General features: G+C 46.7%; 2 protein-coding genes across 3 annotated transcripts; both read right to left on the reverse strand.

Moving 5' to 3' along the window:
* Ddx56 (DEAD-box helicase 56) lies at positions 1 to 10,644 on the reverse strand. Its single transcript, XM_076836616.2, has 14 exons — positions 9,756 to 10,644; positions 9,490 to 9,651; positions 8,806 to 8,966; positions 8,507 to 8,677; positions 8,296 to 8,386; positions 7,515 to 7,759; positions 7,086 to 7,205; positions 5,769 to 5,882; positions 5,555 to 5,649; positions 4,921 to 4,994; positions 4,688 to 4,777; positions 2,691 to 2,796; positions 1,056 to 1,129; positions 1 to 725 (listed from the first exon to the last, which is right to left on the reverse strand). Exons 1-14 carry the CDS (start codon positions 9,813 to 9,815, stop codon positions 648 to 650), a joined length of 1,641 nt encoding a protein of 546 aa, XP_076692731.2. The 5' UTR covers positions 9,816 to 10,644; the 3' UTR covers positions 1 to 647.
* A 2,725-nt stretch (positions 10,645 to 13,369) lies between these two features.
* On the reverse strand, positions 13,370 to 16,420 carry Tmed4 (transmembrane p24 trafficking protein 4). 2 transcript variants are annotated; one of them, XM_076836629.2, is made up of 5 exons: positions 16,204 to 16,420; positions 15,914 to 16,014; positions 15,637 to 15,762; positions 15,317 to 15,463; positions 13,370 to 13,612 (listed from the first exon to the last, which is right to left on the reverse strand). In XM_076836629.2, the coding sequence occupies exons 1-5, from the start codon at positions 16,361 to 16,363 to the stop codon at positions 13,463 to 13,465; spliced, it is 684 nt and encodes a 227-aa protein (XP_076692744.2). In that variant the 5' UTR covers positions 16,364 to 16,420; the 3' UTR covers positions 13,370 to 13,462. The 2 variants fall into 2 exon arrangements, with proteins under 2 accessions (XP_076692744.2, XP_076692752.1); XM_076836637.2 differs by lacking the exon at positions 16,204 to 16,420 and adding an exon at positions 16,126 to 16,194.
* Positions 16,421 to 16,972: the final 552 nt, after the last annotated feature.

The following is a 16,972-nucleotide window of genomic DNA, read 5'->3' on the forward strand; positions in this document are numbered from 1 at the left end:
TGCAGTAGGTATGCATGTTGTACTACCATTTGTGTATCTGAAATACAGACAACAACTGACACATGATTTATCATCTGGGAAGGGAAAGGGAGATAGCTGCCCTGAATCCTGAGGGGTGGGCAACATTCTCCTCTATCTAAATGAGCGTGCATTGGGTAAGGGGCAATCCAAGGCTTGTGGTAAGGAAAATCTGTCTCCTAGGTTGCAGGTACATCTATCAGCCGGAACCACTTGGTAAGGTTGCAGCAGCAGGGCAGAGGCTCTAGGCTGGCCTAGCCCCATGCTGAACCAACTGGACCAGGACAGGCTTTTCTTAGCAGTTGGCTTTGCACAACTGACATCTGCTGGTCATGTGAGGCACTGCATGCAGCAGCAGCTAGGCACCACCACCTTCTGAAGTTTCCCATTGTCCAAGGTTTTGGGAAATAGTCCCTTCCCACATACCCAGAGGCACAACCTGGGGCAGCTGGAACTGTTATTCTATTAAGGGGCAAATTGCAGCTTGGCAGATCTGGAGGGTCCAGAGCCTCCCCAGAGTTCAGTCTATCCAGTTAGCAAGCACAGGAGTGTGCGCACTTGAAGTGTGGGAAACCCACTCCATCCAGGCAAGGAAGCCCAATTCACTTCGAACTCAGGCCCAGGCAATCTCAGGAGGGCATGGCTGTTGGTCTGGATTTCCTTCCTCTGTGCTTGAAGTTGTGCAGTGGGTTCTGGGTCTTCACTTTCTACATGGGCAAAGTAGCAAGTTAGTTAGAGGAATCAGACCAATCATCCAAACACAAACACAAAATGGACAGTGCTGGTACTTGGTAAGGCCCCTGTCAGCCATAAGCCAATGATAATACAAGCTGCTATGGATACTGTGAGGAAAAAGGACAACTGAGGATAGAGAGCAGGGCCTGTGACAGTCAGGGAGGTAACCCCAGCTCACACTCCAGTTTTTGGGAGCACTCTCCCCATCCTGAGGGCAAGGCATCTGTATGTCCTGGTGACAACAAAGGGGAAAGGTGGAGCAAGGGTCCTGTTGCTGTCTCCACAGCCCTCAGGGCACATACCTTAGCCTTCCTACAGGAAGACAGCTTCTTCCGCTTCTTGTGAGGGCGTACTAGGTCACGAAGAGCAGGAGGGACTGGAAGAGAAGCAGGTCTTCAGCAGAATCCTCACCCAACCCACAAACACCAGCCTCCACAGCCACCCCCACCCCATGAAATATGGTTCCATTACTCTGAGAGGCTCTTGGTCCTCCCTCCAGCTTTCCCAGTATTATCCCACCCCCTTTCTCAGCATTGCCTCCCCCGCAAACTCTGTAGCATATTCTTTAATTCTGATCCAAGTAAGAGTCTACAGCTATTCATTATCGCATATGCACTGGGTCAGAGAACGTTAGCACCTTAGACTTTCACTGTCTAAATCACTCTTTTATAGTATTTAAATTCATTGCAATGAACATGTAACAAAAAAGAAAAATAGGGGCTAGGGTATAACTCAGTGGTAGAATATGTGCTTAGTATGTGGGAAGGAGGAGGAAGGAAAATAATGTCAAGAAAAACTGAGCCAAAATTAAAAAGGCTGGACAATTTCTTCACATATGTCCCTTACTACAAATTCACCAGCCCCTACTGCTTCCGTCCCCATACCTGACCTTGACCCTGCCCTCATACCCACTACCCTGGCCTCCTCCTGAACTCCCAGATAGGCCACAACTGATTCCTTCCACTTTCCCCTGGCTTCTGGACTCCTGGCCACATCCTCTTGGTGAGTGACTTTGCTCCTACCAGGCCCCTTAGGTCAAAGCTCTGGCCTCCCCTCCTGGCATTTCAGACCACAGCTGGAGTCTCCTCCAGCTCACTATCCCTTGGAAGCCTGGCTTCTACCCCTCCCTCTAGCATCTCCATGCTCCCATCTCTCCTAGGCCCTTCCTTTCCCACCATTCAGGCTTTTCCACTTCCAAGGCAGGAATATCATACCTGCCAGTTTGCTTCAGTTTAGGCAGACCAGAGCCCATGCATGGGGAGGGCCTATATTCGTTGCCCATGGCACATCCTTGCCACTCTTCTTAAACCCAATTTAAGCATATAATATACTCTCATTATCAAAAATACACACATGGACAATAGAAGCTTATGTGAGATGAGAAGGGTCAGCCAGGATGAATGGCTGTTCCCCATTCCTGTTTCTGCCCTGCAGTGTCTATCTCCCTGTCATCTGCTCTTACCTAGACACTCCACAGGTGTCCAAGCCATTACTTCAGTGCCTGACAATCCAGAGTCTGCTCCAGCATAGGAAGATTTGTCTCCCACCCAGGATGTTCCCTGAAACCTGCCCACTCTCTTCAACACACAAAGCCATTCAACCAACTACTAGCTCATTCTGTCATTCCACCTTGCTCTGCAAGACTGCCTGGCTCAAATCTTAGAAGATCTGCCATCATCTCTGCACTACCTGTTTTCTTATCTCCACAAAGGAGACAGTACACCCTATGGGGTGAAGTGAGCAAGTCTACATGTGTGAACACATACTGTGTACTTGTTTGTGTGGATACATGATGTGCCACCTGGGTCTCTACGTCCTGTTACTTGCCTGTCTCACAAGCTTCCCCAGCACCGAGCATAGGAGCTGTCACACAATGGCAGAAGAACCACTGCCATGTCCCCCAGCCCACTGCCTCCTGATCCCTCAGTGACACTCACCCAAGTAGTCAGGTACATGGCCCAGGTGAGGTTTCACGACTGCAGGGTGCAAGGGCAGGTCATGTCGCAGCAGCTGGAGATCCCTGGGATTGTCTTCAAAGTATGTCTGACAGTGGGCAGAGAGTTTGGCGGAGTTAGTATCTTTTTTTTTGTGACTTTCTTTCACTTAGCATTGAGGTTTTGAGGTTTGTTTTTTAATTTATTTTTGCGGGGGTGGGGAGTTTTGAGAATCAGACCCAGAGCACTGTACACATTAGGAAAGCACTCTACTACCAGCCAATTTTTTTTGTTTGTTTGTTGGAATCTGTGTCTTGCTATATTGTCCACGCTGCTCCTGAACTCCTGGGATCAAGCAATCTTCCTACCTCAGACTCCTGAGTAGCTGGGAGCACAAGCATGCCACCACACCTGGCCAAATGGAGTTTTTTTTTTAACCTTTTTTTTAATCTATCTATTTATTTTTATGTGTTACTGAGGATGGAACCCAGGGACTCAAATGCGCTAGGCGAGTGCCCTACCGCTGAGCCATAACCCCCCAAATGGAGTTTTTTTATAGTTGATAATTTTAATGTAATATTTTATAACTCTAAATTTTTTTAAAATTTTTTATTGATTTTCTTTTTATACATGACAGCAGAATGCATTACAATTCATATTACACATATAGAGCACATTTTTTCATATCTCTGGTAGTATATAAAGTATATTCACACCAATTCGTGTCTTCATACATGTACTTTGGATAATAATGTTCATCACATTCCACCATCATTTCTAACCCCCTGCCCCCTCCCTTCCCCTCCCACCCCTCTGCCCTATCTAGAGTTCATCTATTTCTCCCATGCTCCCCTTCCCTACCCTACTATGAATCAGACTCCTTATATCAGAGAAAACATTCAGCATTTGTTTTTTTGGGATTGGCTAACTTCATTATCTTCTCCAATGCCATCAATTTACCTGAAAATGCCATGATTTTATTCTTTTACTGCTGAGTAATATTCCATGTGTATATATACCACATTTTTTTAATCCATTCATCTACTGAAGGGCATCTAGGTTGGTTCCAATCAAACTACTCTAAGATTTCATCCTACTCCTGTCAGAATGGCAGCTATTATGAAGACAACACTAAGTGTTGGAGAGGATGTGGGGAAAAAGGTACACTCATACATTGCTGGTGGGACTGCAAATTGGGGCAGCCAATATGGAAAACAGTATGGAGATTCCTTGGAAAACTGGGAATGGAACCACCATTTGACCAGCTATCCCTCTCCTTGGTCTATACCCAAAGAACTTAAAAACAACATACTACAGGGACACAGCTACATCAATGTTTATAACAAATAGAGCTTTTTAAAGGACAATATACCCATGTGTTTTAAAATTTATAAGGCATAAGAGATAACACAGTGAAAAAAGTTTCCCTACCATTTTTGTTTGCATCACCCTCCCTGCCCAGAGGCAGCTACTGTTGCTAGTTCCGTGAATTCACCTGAGTCTTAGCACGTGGACAAAGAATCCATTACATGTTCACTCTTACTCCTCTCTGACCACACAGCAGCACCCTGTGCTGCTTTCTTTCAGTTAGCATCATTTTACAGAGTATTCCTAGGTACACACAAATAGCCTCCTCATTGTTTCTTATGTCTGTGTGAGCTTCAGCTGAGGCTGCACTTTCATTTATTTGGTAAGTCCCCTGGAGTCAACTATGGGGCTCCTTCCATCTTCTGGCTCCCTAAAAATAATGTAATGAATGGAAATATACATATTCACTAATATGCCCAGAGGAAGAGAACTTGAAATCCTAATAAACACTGAGTGCCCACCATGAGGTTGTGCCATTTGTCTTCCCAACAGAATGGTTGGCTCCTTTCAAAATCTCTTGGCCAGTTTTCCTCTCCCTACCAAATGCCAACACACAGCCCGGTTCTCTGATTCTTACCACTCAGAGCTAGGCATCCAAAGCACTCTCTTAAGTTTGCCCACCCCATCCTTACTTTAAGTTTCTCTGAATGCAGAAGTTCCTCCTTAATCTCCTTCAGTCTTGCCTCCCGAATGGACTGCTTAGTTACTGAGCGCATGGCATCCTGTAGGCAGACACTGGTGATCAGATGGTGAGATTTCCCAAGTCCTTTTCACACCTGGATACGCATCCATAGGTGTCATCCCTGTTATCACAATCATAGCCCGCCCCAGCCACTCCCCATCCTCTCCCCAGTGTCTAGCTCACCCTGCATCGATAGCGGAAACCCTCGATCTCCTCCATTCGGAACTGGTAGGGAAGCAGGACCGGGGCCTCGCCCTCTGGGGAAGAGACAGCAAAGGGACTCAGGACAGAATCCATTTAAGGTCTTCACTGGCAGTTTCCTACTCCTTCTCCCTGAGGTGAGGCTGATCCCTGAGAGGCCAAACACACAATTTCATTGTTTCATGGGCAGCCTAGTGATGGTATGGACAGAAGTGTATATTCCTAAGTCCTGTGTGCCATCACATCCCTCAGTTCCAGGACCCACTGCCCACTCTCCCTTCCTCTTCCAAAGTTGCTCTGGCCACAAGGCCCCCACAACAATGGTCATGGACAGCAGTCCAGGCACACTTAGTACCTTGGAATGAGCTGTCAGAGCAGTACATCAAATCACTCACCAGTCATGAGGCAGACAGTAAATGTGACTTTGTTTTTAATTTGTTAGTAAACCTGACTTTGAATGGACATATTTACTCATTTGTAAAGGGAGATAGCATCTGTCACACAGGATAGGATGAGGATGAACAGTGGAGGCTGCCTATTGTCATTATTATGAGTTTGTTATGGGAGAAGCCTGGTCCTCACCCAGGCCCATACCAATAAGAGTCAGGACTCTTACCTCCACAGAGAAGTTCCTCGATCTTGCCCAAGTGTGACTGCTCTGTGGGTAGCACAAATGTCAAAACTATGCCTGGGTTGTTGGCTCGCGCTGTCCTGCAAGGGGAGATGACCTAGCTGAAATGTATCTCTGGCATTTAAGCTCTATCTAGCCCACCCCAAGTCCTTCAGCATGCCCATCACCTAGATGCCAGGCCCACCACATTCCTCCCTACCTGCCAGCTCGATGGATGTAGGCCTCCGGGGTGGAGGGGAGATCAAAGTTGAGCACAGCAGACACATGGTGGAAGTCTATGCCCCGGGCCACACCTGACTCTGGATCAGAGGCCCTGTGAAAATAACCCAATGTCAGCCAGACCCACCTGTGGGAGGGCATTCTCAAGCTTAAGCCAAAAAACCCCCTCTAAGCAAAACCTAAAGACCATAAGACCCTGGTATATGCAAGACTATTCTACATCAGAACTATTTCAGGAGTTGTGGCCTTGTGGGTCAGCCTAAAGCTTTGAAATGTGGTCAAACCCTTGCCCTGACCTCAGTTTTGGGGCAATGACAGAACTCTCTGCCCCACAGAGTGGATTGAGAACTACCTCTGGAACAATTCACTCTTCAGGTGGACAGACTAGGGGACTTCCGTTTTTCCCTGGGGGCTGGGGATGTGGCTCAGGTGGTAGCGCGCTTGCCTGGCATGCGTGCAGCCCAGGTTTGATCCTCAGCACCACATACAAACAAAGATGTTGTGTCTGCCGAAAACTAAAAAAATAAATATTAAAATTCTTTCTCTTCTCTCTCTCTCTCTCTCTCTTTAAAAAACAAAAACAAAAACAAACATACACCCTATAAGCCGCAGCCACATGCACTTCAGGCGGGCTCTCTCCCCTGTAGGATAGCACATGCCAATTTCCCAAGCCCAGTCTGACCCTTGGTGCCCTTTATTCCTTGTTACGATTTTGATATGAAGTGTCCTTCAAGAGCTCATGTGAGAGACAATGCAAGAAGGTGTAGAGGTGAAATGATTGGATATGAGTCAACATAATTAATACATTAATTCCCAGATAGGACTGACTGGATGATAACTATAGGCAAAAATAGGGTGTGGCTAGAAAAGATGGGTCATTAGGGTTATGCCTTTGGGTATGCATTTTGTCCCTGAAGAGAGAAGCTTTCTCTTTCTGCTTCTTGGGTGCCATGTTCCCAGCTGCTTTCACCTACCACACTCTTCTGTCATGTGGCTCTGCTCCAAAGAATGGAGCTGGCTCTCTATGGACTGAGACCTCTAAAACCATGAGCCCCAAATAAACTTTTCCTCCTCTAAATTTTTCTGATTAGGTCTTTTGGTCACAGTGGGAAGAAAAAGCTGGCTAAAACACTCCCCTTCTCCACACTAAGCAAGGGCCAGTGGAGCTCTCTGGGATATGCTACCAAACATCTGGAATGTCTGGCATCCTGCTCTGTGTACTCTTAGCTTCAGTCTTCCAAAAAGCTGAAAAACAGGCACCTCTGAAGAAGAGGTCAGAAAAAAAATGCAAACTCACTTGTTTCCTTTGGACCCTCGTCCTTGCCGCTTGCCCTTGGCTGGGGCCCCCAGGACTTCAGCATCTGTTGCTATGACACAGTCATAGAAGCCTTGGTTGAACTGTGAGATGATGTGGCACCTGTAGACCAAGAAGTGGGATCAGCCCAGCAGGGTGTGTGGGAGGCCCACTCCCATCCCTGGCCATCATCATAATGACTGCCCTTTCCTATTTTGTCCTCCTCTCAATCTCTTTCTCCTTAATCTTTGTACCTCAATTTCCTCAGATGAAAATGGAGTAACAGTAAGTATTCCAGAGTTGTCAGAAATAACTACCAGTCAAGCTCAGGCCTAGCCCCACTAATATACTCAAGAAACATGAACATCAGTTGGTTTCCTTTTCCATTCCTATCTTCAACTTATTTCCACCAAGACATGGGCCATGACAAACCTGGAGCGCAGGGGAAGTTCTCCATTGAGTACGCAGGTGGGGATGCTGAACTGCTCTAGGAATAGACGGAGCCGGTAACTCCGCTCTAGGGTATTGACAAAGAGCAGGGACTTGCCCCGAATCAATGACAGCTTGAGCAGAGCATACAGCAGCAAGAATTTGTCTTCTTCAGTCTCACAGACTACCTGAAACTGCTGTAACTGGTCTGATCCTGGAAGCTGAGACTCTTGTAACTTGAGGGTAACCTGAGGAGAGAAAAGGCCTGTAGTAAGGACGAAAAACAGGTATTCTATGGCCACTAACTCACCAACAAAAGCATCATTTTAGTGCAGGGCATGGATATGTTTAAGGATTTCTGGCATGCTAAAATTCCTGTAGTTTTGCAATCTAAAAACTCAAGTGCCCTAACTTTGGGATATACAGAAAGGGGGGAAAAATAAACAATCCACAAAGCACATGATGCATAGGACAAAGAGAAATACATTGATAAATTACAATAGCGAGTATGGAAAGCCTACAGCAACAGGTCTTCTGAAGGGTAAAATTCAGATCTTCTGAAAGGTAAAATATAACATTGAAAGCTTTGGCCTTAGAATTTTGGCTTTGCCGCTCAAAGCAGATGGTGGGGGCAGGGTGTAAGGAAAGAACCTTGCTTAGGCTTTTAGACAAAGTATAGTTTGAACTGGGACACCCAGAAATATGTTGTGATTTTTATTTTAAAATATTTTAAATGTCAATGGACCTTGTCTACAGCTCCAGATATTCCCACAGCATCCCTTACCGGATTATGTAGTACCAGTTCCTTTAATGCTTGTATATCCTCATTAAATGTAGCTGACATGAGAAAAGCCTGGTAAATCCGGGGCAAGTGACTAAAAGAAAAAAATCTAGTCAGGCTCCTACTCCAAGGACCTCTAAGTGTGGTCTCTACTCAAAGACATTTCCACTAGGAAACTACACCACTACCACCACCATCACCATTTCTTCCTCACCAGAGTAGACTCTTCAGTTCTTCCTCAAAGCCAAAGGAAAAAATAAGATCAGCCTCATCCACCACCAGCAGCTCCAGGGAGTCACGCAGTTTCAAGTTGTCTTGTTGCAAGTGGCTTAATATACGGGATGGGGTCCCCACCACTACATCTGGCTTCTCCATCAGTACAGCTCTACAGGTGGTAAGAAATGGGTATCAAGAAGAACTTGGCAGCTGGAACTTCACCCTGGACCTGTGCTCTCTCCTACTACACACAAACCCATCCTACATCTTTGCGTAGCTTCATTCCCTTTCACTCACCGCTGAGAAGCTGAGTCTTCAGCAGCTGAGACATTGGCCACCCGCACATCCCGAGAACAGTAGGCAGACAGCTGCTGAATCATGGACTGAGCTTGCCGTGCTAGCTCCTTGGTAGGAACAAGGACAACTCCCCTTACAGCCTGTTCCACCACAGGACCTGTCTGTAAGACCATAAATTACAGGTTATAGCCAGCAGTGAATATCAATGGATCCAACCAATGCTTTTCTCTATCTTTTCCAGGCAATCTGGTCCAAACACGAGCCTGTCCATACAACAACCTGTGTTCTGATTATCCCCTCATTCTGCCCACCTCAGAAAATAAAATGGAGGGCTTTCCTTGGGTGCTGACAGAAGAAAATAACTTCCTCTGTGTGTAATGAAGTTACTGTGTGTTATGAAGTTATGAACGCTAGGTATGAACCTGTACTCTCACAATAACTCTGTAAGTAGAAAATATGCCTGGCCCCTTTTCATTGAGGAAAGAAAGTGACTGTAATGTTATTACAAGATTACACCAAGCTGGTGGTACAGGCAGCACGTCCTGGATTAGGATCCAGGTAACCTAAAACCCAACCCAGAACGTTTGCCACAATGGGACCCGACTGATTCTATGATCCAAGAGAAAACCTCGTACAAACTGGGCCCTCCCTTCCCAGCCTCCCGTCCGGCCTCTGACTACCCACCGCCTTCCTGTGGAGCAGCAGCTGTAGCATCGGAATAGCATAAGCAGCTGTCTTCCCGGAACCAGTGCGGGCCCGGGCCAGGAGGTCTTTCCCCTCTAGGGCCAGCGGGATAGACTTTTCTTGAATCAACGTAGGTCGCGACCATCCCAGATCGGCGACAGCCTAAGAGAGACAGACGAAGAGTGCGGTTTAAGCGGTGCGGAGGGCAGTGGCGTGCCCTGAGAGCCCTTAAGCCGGATTCTAGGGTCCCCAGCCCTCCCCGGTACCTGCAAGAGCCGGGGATCCAGGCCCATGTGTTCAAAGCCCAAGGGCTCTGAGTCCGCCATGGCGTGGTTCGGGACTGACAACGAGCACGCGCAGCAGGAAGAAAGCAAGGACACGGGCGGGGCGACTCAAAGCAACAACCAATCAAGCTCAGAGAAACCGCCACTTTCCGGAAGTCCCGTCTCTCAGGTTTCCGGTGTTCGGGGGAGGTCGGAAGTAGGGCTGCTGGTTGCTGTCGCTTCGAATCTCGCGACGCAAATGCTCACCCGGATTTTTTTTTTGCACTTTCTAGCTCCCGCGACTTTCAGGAGTAGCGTTAGCGGGACTTTCTCCGCTTGGGTGCTGTTAGAATCCAGCCTTAGTGTGGCGCAACAGTCTTCGCGGAGCCACTGAGGCCATTTGACAGGCTGCGGGCAGATCACTGCAGTAGCGCTCAGGGGAAGGGCGGTGGTCTGGAGATCCCAGACCTGGCTGTCGTCAGGCTCTTGATAGATTATAGTTCTATGGATCACTAGTTTACCACTAGTTTCACAGGGTTAAAATCAAGGTATCGGACTTTTGATCTTCAGAGTTATCAAGATAACGTTTGTTGTTTAAAGCCACTCCGTTTGTGATAATTTGTTACAGCAGCAGTAGGAAACAAATACAAGAAGCCTTACCACAAGCTTTAAACGTGGGAGAGGCCTGGCGGAATGGCTCAGGCCTGTAATCCCAGCGGCTTGGGAGGCTGAGGCAGAAGGATCTCGAGTTCAAGCCAGCCTCAGCAATTTAGCCAAGCGCTAAGGAACTCAGTGACCCTCTGTAAAATATAAAATAGGGCTGTGGCCGTGGCTGAGTGATCGGGTGCCCCCGAGTTCAGTCCCCGGTAACGACAAAAAATGGTGTAAGAGAAGCCGGGCCTGGTAGCGCATGCGTGTAATTCCTGAGGGGGCCGAGCCACCAGTTCAGAGCCAGCCTCAACAATTTATCAAGGCTCTAGGCAATTTAGTGAGACGCTGTCTCTAAATATTTTTAAAAGGGATGGGAGGCAGGGGTTTGATCCTCAGCACCACATAAAAATAAATAAACGTATTGTGTCCATCTACAATTTTAAAAGTTCCTTATTTTTTTAGTTATAGGTGGACCCACTATCTTTATTTTTATGTGGTACTGAGGATTGAACCCAGTGCCTCATGCATGCCAGGCAAATGCTCTACTTCTGAGCCACAACCCCAGCCCCTTAAACAATTTTTCAAAAAAGGGTGAGGGGCTGGGATTGTGGCTCAGAGGTAGAGCGCTCACCTAGCAAGGCGGGACAGGGTTCCATCCTCAGCACCCATAAAAATAAAGGCATTGTGTTGTGTCTATCTACACCTAAAAAAAGGGGGGGGGGAGTGAAGTGCCCCTGGCTTCACTCCCCAATACCAAAAATAAATAAAAATAGAAGAGGCAAGCTGCAGATAAGATTCTAGGACTCAACCCACTAGTGTTGGCTTTGTAGATGGAAATGGGGTGACAAGACAAACTGCCCAAGTGGCCAGGGATGGATTATTTACAAGTCATCATTCATATTAGGTTCACCCAAATGGCTCAGGATAATCTTACTATTTTAAAATCATCTGATTGACAATCTTAATTGATGGGTTAACTGTCACAGATTTCTAGAACTAGGACATAGACACATTTGGGGGGCCATTATTCTGCCTACCATTACACCCCAATACAAACCTGATAAATCAAATTGGATCTTGGCATTTCCCAGGAGTTTACCTTGAGCTTCCAGGGTCATTCTGTGCATCCAGCTCCCCTGACCCAACATTTGAATACCAGAGACAACAGGTTGTTGAGAATAGTTTATGTATCACAAGTACTGAGGCTGAGACCAAATGATGAAGATAGGTACTGCTTAACATAAGGGGAACCAGGCTAGGATAACAGTGAATGTTAAGAATGTGTGCTCCCCAACTTTCTTTTTCCTGGTAAAATAGGAGAGAAGGGTCAGGTGCGGTGGCACATGCCTGTAATCCCAGTGGCTCAGGAGGCTGAGGCAGGAGGATTGCAAGTTCCCTTGTGCTAATTCTAACATGGAAACTGAAAAGCTATTTTAAAAATCTAAAGAATTTTCACTGGACTATATTATGTGGCACCCAGAATTAGATTATGTCAATTTTTTTTTTTTTTCATTTCTTTGCCACCTCTTTGCAAACTAGAATTCTTAAAATGAAAACCCAATAGAGGGGCTGGAATTGTGGTTTAGTGGTAGAGAGCTTGCCTGGCATGTGTCAGGCTCTGAGTTCGATCCTCAGCACTACATATAAATAAATAAAATAAAAAGATCCATTGACAACTGAAAAAAAAAATTAAAATTTTTATAAATTACATATTTTTTAAAGAATAAAACTAAATAACTATTGAATAGTGTGGGACACAAAGAGAAATAACAAGGGAAGAATTTAGTTCTGTAGGTCAGATAAAGTAATTTAATAAATAATATTCCAAATATATTTATAATAAAATTATGAAATAAAATGTCAGGAATGGGTAACTAATAATAAAGTTTTTATACAGAAGAAGGGCATCTTTAGCTGTTCAAATTTATGATTCAGGGGCTAAGAAACCAAGTACATAAGTTTCCTCTCATGTCCTTGCTGAAATGTTCTCTACTTGGTCGGCCTGAGAATGGTTAAGGAACCACTCTGTCCACTCTTAGTTTCCCAGAAAGAGGTCCATCCAAGCCAAGCCCTAACACAATCCACACTAAGGTCCATACCAGATGACCCACCCTGGCTGACCAAGAATTTTTCCTCTTTCCCTTTTTGCCTCTCCTCTGCCCACAACCTCTTATTTCATCTCGAACACAACTACTGTAAGACGTTTTATTTAATTGGAAAAATCTGAATAAAGAACCAAATTTCATTCCCTTGAAGAAAACATTACCACAGCTTAAATAAATTGGGAAGAGGGGGGATAAGAGTGCACTGTCCATACTGGCTTTTCACTGTCTTACCTGACTCTGAGGCCCTATCAGATGGGAATCACAGGTGTCCAAGAGAATTCTGCTAGGCCTTCTAATATGGCCTTGAGAGCAGCTATTAACATCTGCTTCTGGCCCACAGACTGCTGAAATCCTGAGAGCTGCCATGGCAGTTATAAAAACGTGTGAATAAACAGAATGCACAAGGACTAGATTGGTGTTTTCAGCTAGTTACAGGCAGTAACACTTCAACTAGGAAGGAAAATATATAATTTATCAAAAAATAGTTCTAATATATAGAAAAACATCTCGATCCTCTGGGGCCAAGACCTGCCCCTTATTTACATTCACAAAGCCATTGAGTGAACCAAGTAACTGGCTAGGGAACAGTGAGGCAAGGCCTCCTTTGTGGGGTATGCCAGTCACCTACTGTGTAATCAGATGAAGAAAAAACAGAAGGTCATTTGCTCATTTTTTGAGAGGACAGGGGAATCACTGGAGGCAAAAGAGACAAGACTTGTCTTGTATTAGTTTCAATTCCTTATAAGCCCTAAAATAGAATTTGAAATCTTGGACCAATGTCCTGTGTCCATGAGAATCAAGGTTAAACAAGTTACTGATCAGAATGGTTTGTTGCCATACTACCAACATGTCATATTCTTTTGCATTTTTTCCCCCTCAAAATCCAGGTGGTTAAGGGATTGGTTGGAGAAAGTACCAAAGAACTAAAGTAAAAAGGGTCATACAGAGAGGACACTACACCAGTTTCTTGGCCTCAAAGAAGCTCTTGAGATGACGCATCTGCCAAATGCCAGTAAGGATAAGGATGACTGTCTGAGCGATGGACCACCACAGGACCCTCTGATTGGTACTCTCACTGGTCAGACGGAAGCGTTCTTCACGATACTGCATGGGGTAACAGGCATAAGGTTAAACGAGCAGGAGAAATTATCCTGAAAATTGTGAGGTCCCTCCGTGTTAGTGACTGCTTAATTCCAGGACCAAATACCTTCTGGAATATCACCTGTGATTCCATTAGGGGTGCCACAGTCTCCCCATACATAAAAACTGTCTCAAGGAAGGAACAGTGCTGTCGCCTCCACAAGCATCTCTGCTGGGACTGAAATCATGCTCCTTTTACAAGGTCCTAAGCTACTCAGCAAGATCTTGACCTTAAATAAAATATATTTTTAAAAAAGGAGCTGGGGAAGCCGGGCTCAGTGTCACAAGCCTGTAATCCCAGCATCTCAGGAAGCTGAGACAGGAGGATAATAAGTTCAAAACCAGCCTCAGCAATGGCAATGTGCTAAGCAACTCAGTGAGACCCTATCTCTAAATACAATACAAAATAGGACTGGGGATATGGCTCAGTGGCCAAGTGCCCCTGAGTTTGATACCTGGTACCCAGCCCCAAAAAGGGTGGGTGGGTGGGATGTGGCTAAGTGGTAAAGCATGGCTGGGTTCAATCCCTGGTACCAAAAAAATAAAAAGGCAACTAAAGCAAATGGGACCCAGGCAAGGTGGCATATGCCTTTAATCCTAGCGACTCAGAAAACTGAGGCAGGAAGATCACGAATTCAAGGCCAGCAGGGTAACTTAATTAGACCCGTTAAACTAAAAACGGCTGGGGATGGAACTCAGTAGATGAGTACTTGCCGAGCACATGTGAAGCCCTGGGTTCAATCCCTAGTACCACACCCCCTCCCAAAAAAGCAAAATTGGATCATATATGCAATTGAATATTAGTAAAGCTTAAGAAGGAAAGAAATTCTGACAATGCTACAACATATCTGAACCTTGGAGATCTTATAAGACAGTCACAAAAGGAAAAATTCGATATGATTCCCCTTATTTGAATTAGAACAATCAGGAGCATAGACAAAATAGAACAGGAACTGGGGAGGGAAATGGGTAGTTTGTTTTTTGTTTGGTTTTTTGGTGGTGCTGGGGTTTGAACCCAGGGCCTTGTGCATGCAAGGCAAACTCTAGCAACTGAGCTATATCCCCAGCCTGAGTTAGTATTAAATAGGTACAGATCTTCTGTTTTGGAAGGTGAAAATCTATCTATTAAATACTAACTCAGGAGAGTTCTGGAGATGGATTGTGGTGATGGTTGCACAACAATATGAATCTATTTTTTGGTGGTACAAGGATTGAACCCAGGGGTGTCTTAACACTGAGCTACATCCTCAGCCCTTTTTATTTTTTGAGACAGGGTCTTGCCAAGTTGCCCAGATTGTCGATGAACTTGTGAGCCTCTTGCCATGGCTGCCCAATTAGCTGGGATTATAGACATGTGCCACCACACCTAGCCAATGTGAATCTACTCAATGCCATGGAGCTATACACTTAGAAACAATTAAAATGATGTTTTACATTATGTGTATTTTATCACAATTTAAAAAGTGAAGAGGGTGTGGCTCAGTGGCAAAGTGCTTGCCTAATGTGCAGGTGAGACCCTGGGTTCAAACCCCAGCACTAACAAAAAAAAAGTGAAAACAACCTGGGGAGCTATCTAGACTGATACCCTCCATTCCATTCTCAGAAGAGTTGATCTCCCAAGTAGAGAAAGCAGAAACTTCAAGTAGATATAATCTCCAAGGTCCTTACCCTCTGGTAATCCTGCTCCTTCTGGATCTGTTCCACTTGATCAAGTAACTGGCGAGCACGGAGCTGCAGTTCTGTCAGCTTATCCTTAGCTGCAATCTCAGGGTAGTTGTTGGCATGCTCCCCGACCTGGATGTCTAGGTGCACACGCTACAAGGGAACACAGGGTGTCTGAGTGGTGGGGCCTCAAAACCATTTGTGTTCCAGGCTATGGGACCCACTCTTGTCCATGGCTGTGACAGGAGGGTAACATCTGTATTCCCAACTCTAAGGGTGCAACAGTGTCACAAACGACTATGGGAACAGATCAGAAATCCTCTTACCAGTTTGCCACCGGCGAAGAGGGCCATTCTAGTGGAATTGGAGTGCAGACAAATCTGATGTTCACCGGGGGTGTGGGAGGTGAACGTGAAACGGCCCTCGGAGCCATACTGTCGGGACAGTACCACCTGCAACATGGATCAATGAAAGTCCAATCTTTACCGTGACTTCTCAAGGGGCAAGTTCCTTTGCCTCAGGACCAAGGAGGCGCCTTACATCCCCCCTGGAACGCTGATGAACGAACGACACCGCCAAAAGCCCTGCTAGCGGTGACCTTACCTTACCGTCGGGGTCCTTCACCTCCACATGCATGCCCAGGCCAGGGGTCGAGGGAAGGAAAACCTCCTTCTGCTTGTCCCACATCTGGGTTCGATAGTTGCCTGCAGGGCATACACACAGTCATGACCTGGCCCCCAGACGTGCGGCCCGGGGCGCTGGGCAGGGGGCCTGGCGTCCTCGGGGCACCCACAGGCCAGGTCTAGGGGTATGACCTGGCCAAGCTCGGGAGGAGGGGCACTTCCGAGGGCCGGGCGAAAACAAAGGGCCTCTCCACCCTCAGCCCGCCTGACCGATGACCATGGTCTCGTCGGGGATTTCCTCGATGAAGCAACGCTTCTCCGTCTCGCCGATGTGGAAGTAGAGCCCCTGGGCGCGGGCAGCACACATCACGAGCAACAGCAACGCCGGTCGCCCCATAGCCGGCAGGCCCCTACCCACGACACCAGCCATCGTGCCTGATACCCGCGCGCGTGCGCACGTTTGCGGATCGCTCTGCGCTTGCGCGCGGCCCAGGCGACGCCACCCAGCGAGACAGAGAGCGCCTGCGCAGTGACGACCATCTTCTATTTCTCGGTCCCCTTTCTGTCCTCGGTACCCTTAGGGGCGCTTACCGCTCTGCGCCTGCGCAATTCCACCTAACTCTGTCGGAGGGACACAATTTGTGCCTCTCAGCACCAGTGTGCTGCCCCAGCTAGAAAGCGCCTGCGCGGTGGCTCCCGCCCATCGTCTAGATTGGACAATCTCTCCAAACTTTCTCTTTTTGTGGTTGGAAGAATTGAACCAAGGGGCACTTAACCACTGAGTTACATCCTCAGCCCTTTTTGATTTTATTTAGAGATAGGGCCTCGCTAAGTTGCTGAGGCTGGCTTTGAATTTGCGATCCTCTTGCCTCAACCTGCTGGAAGTACTGGGATTTACAAACGTGCGCCACCGCGCCAGGCTACCCGAACCTCTTCACCTCGCACATGGCAAGAAAGCGCGACTGTCTCTGCAGAGTACCCCCTCTCTGCATTGCTCTCTGTTCCTATCTGCTGTCCCACCCTGATGGAGTGGAAGAGG

This window comes from Callospermophilus lateralis, chromosome 1 (assembly GCF_048772815.1).
Source record: "Callospermophilus lateralis isolate mCalLat2 chromosome 1, mCalLat2.hap1, whole genome shotgun sequence".
In the NCBI taxonomy this organism is placed as follows: Eukaryota; Metazoa; Chordata; class Mammalia; order Rodentia; family Sciuridae; genus Callospermophilus; species Callospermophilus lateralis.

Coding starts and splice junctions, on each gene's coding strand:
- Ddx56 (XM_076836616.2), bottom strand. CDS start 9,815: ATGGCGGACTCAGAGCCCTTGGGCTTTGAACACATGGGCCTGGATCCC. Junction 8,678..8,805: donor GAAGACTCAGCTTCTCAGCG/GTGAGTGAAAGG, acceptor TACCACCTGTAG/AGCTGTACTGATGGAGAAGC. Junction 2,797..4,687: donor TGCATTCAGAGAAACTTAAA/GTAAGGATGGGG, acceptor GCCCACTGTCAG/ACATACTTTGAAGACAATCC.
- Tmed4 (XM_076836629.2), bottom strand. CDS start 16,363: ATGGCTGGTGTCGTGGGTAGGGGCCTGCCGGCTATGGGGCGACCGGCG. Junction 16,015..16,203: donor CGACGAGACCATGGTCATCG/GTCAGGCGGGCT, acceptor TATGCCCTGCAG/GCAACTATCGAACCCAGATG. Junction 15,464..15,636: donor TCTTCGCCGGTGGCAAACTG/GTAAGAGGATTT, acceptor GTTCCCTTGTAG/CGTGTGCACCTAGACATCCA.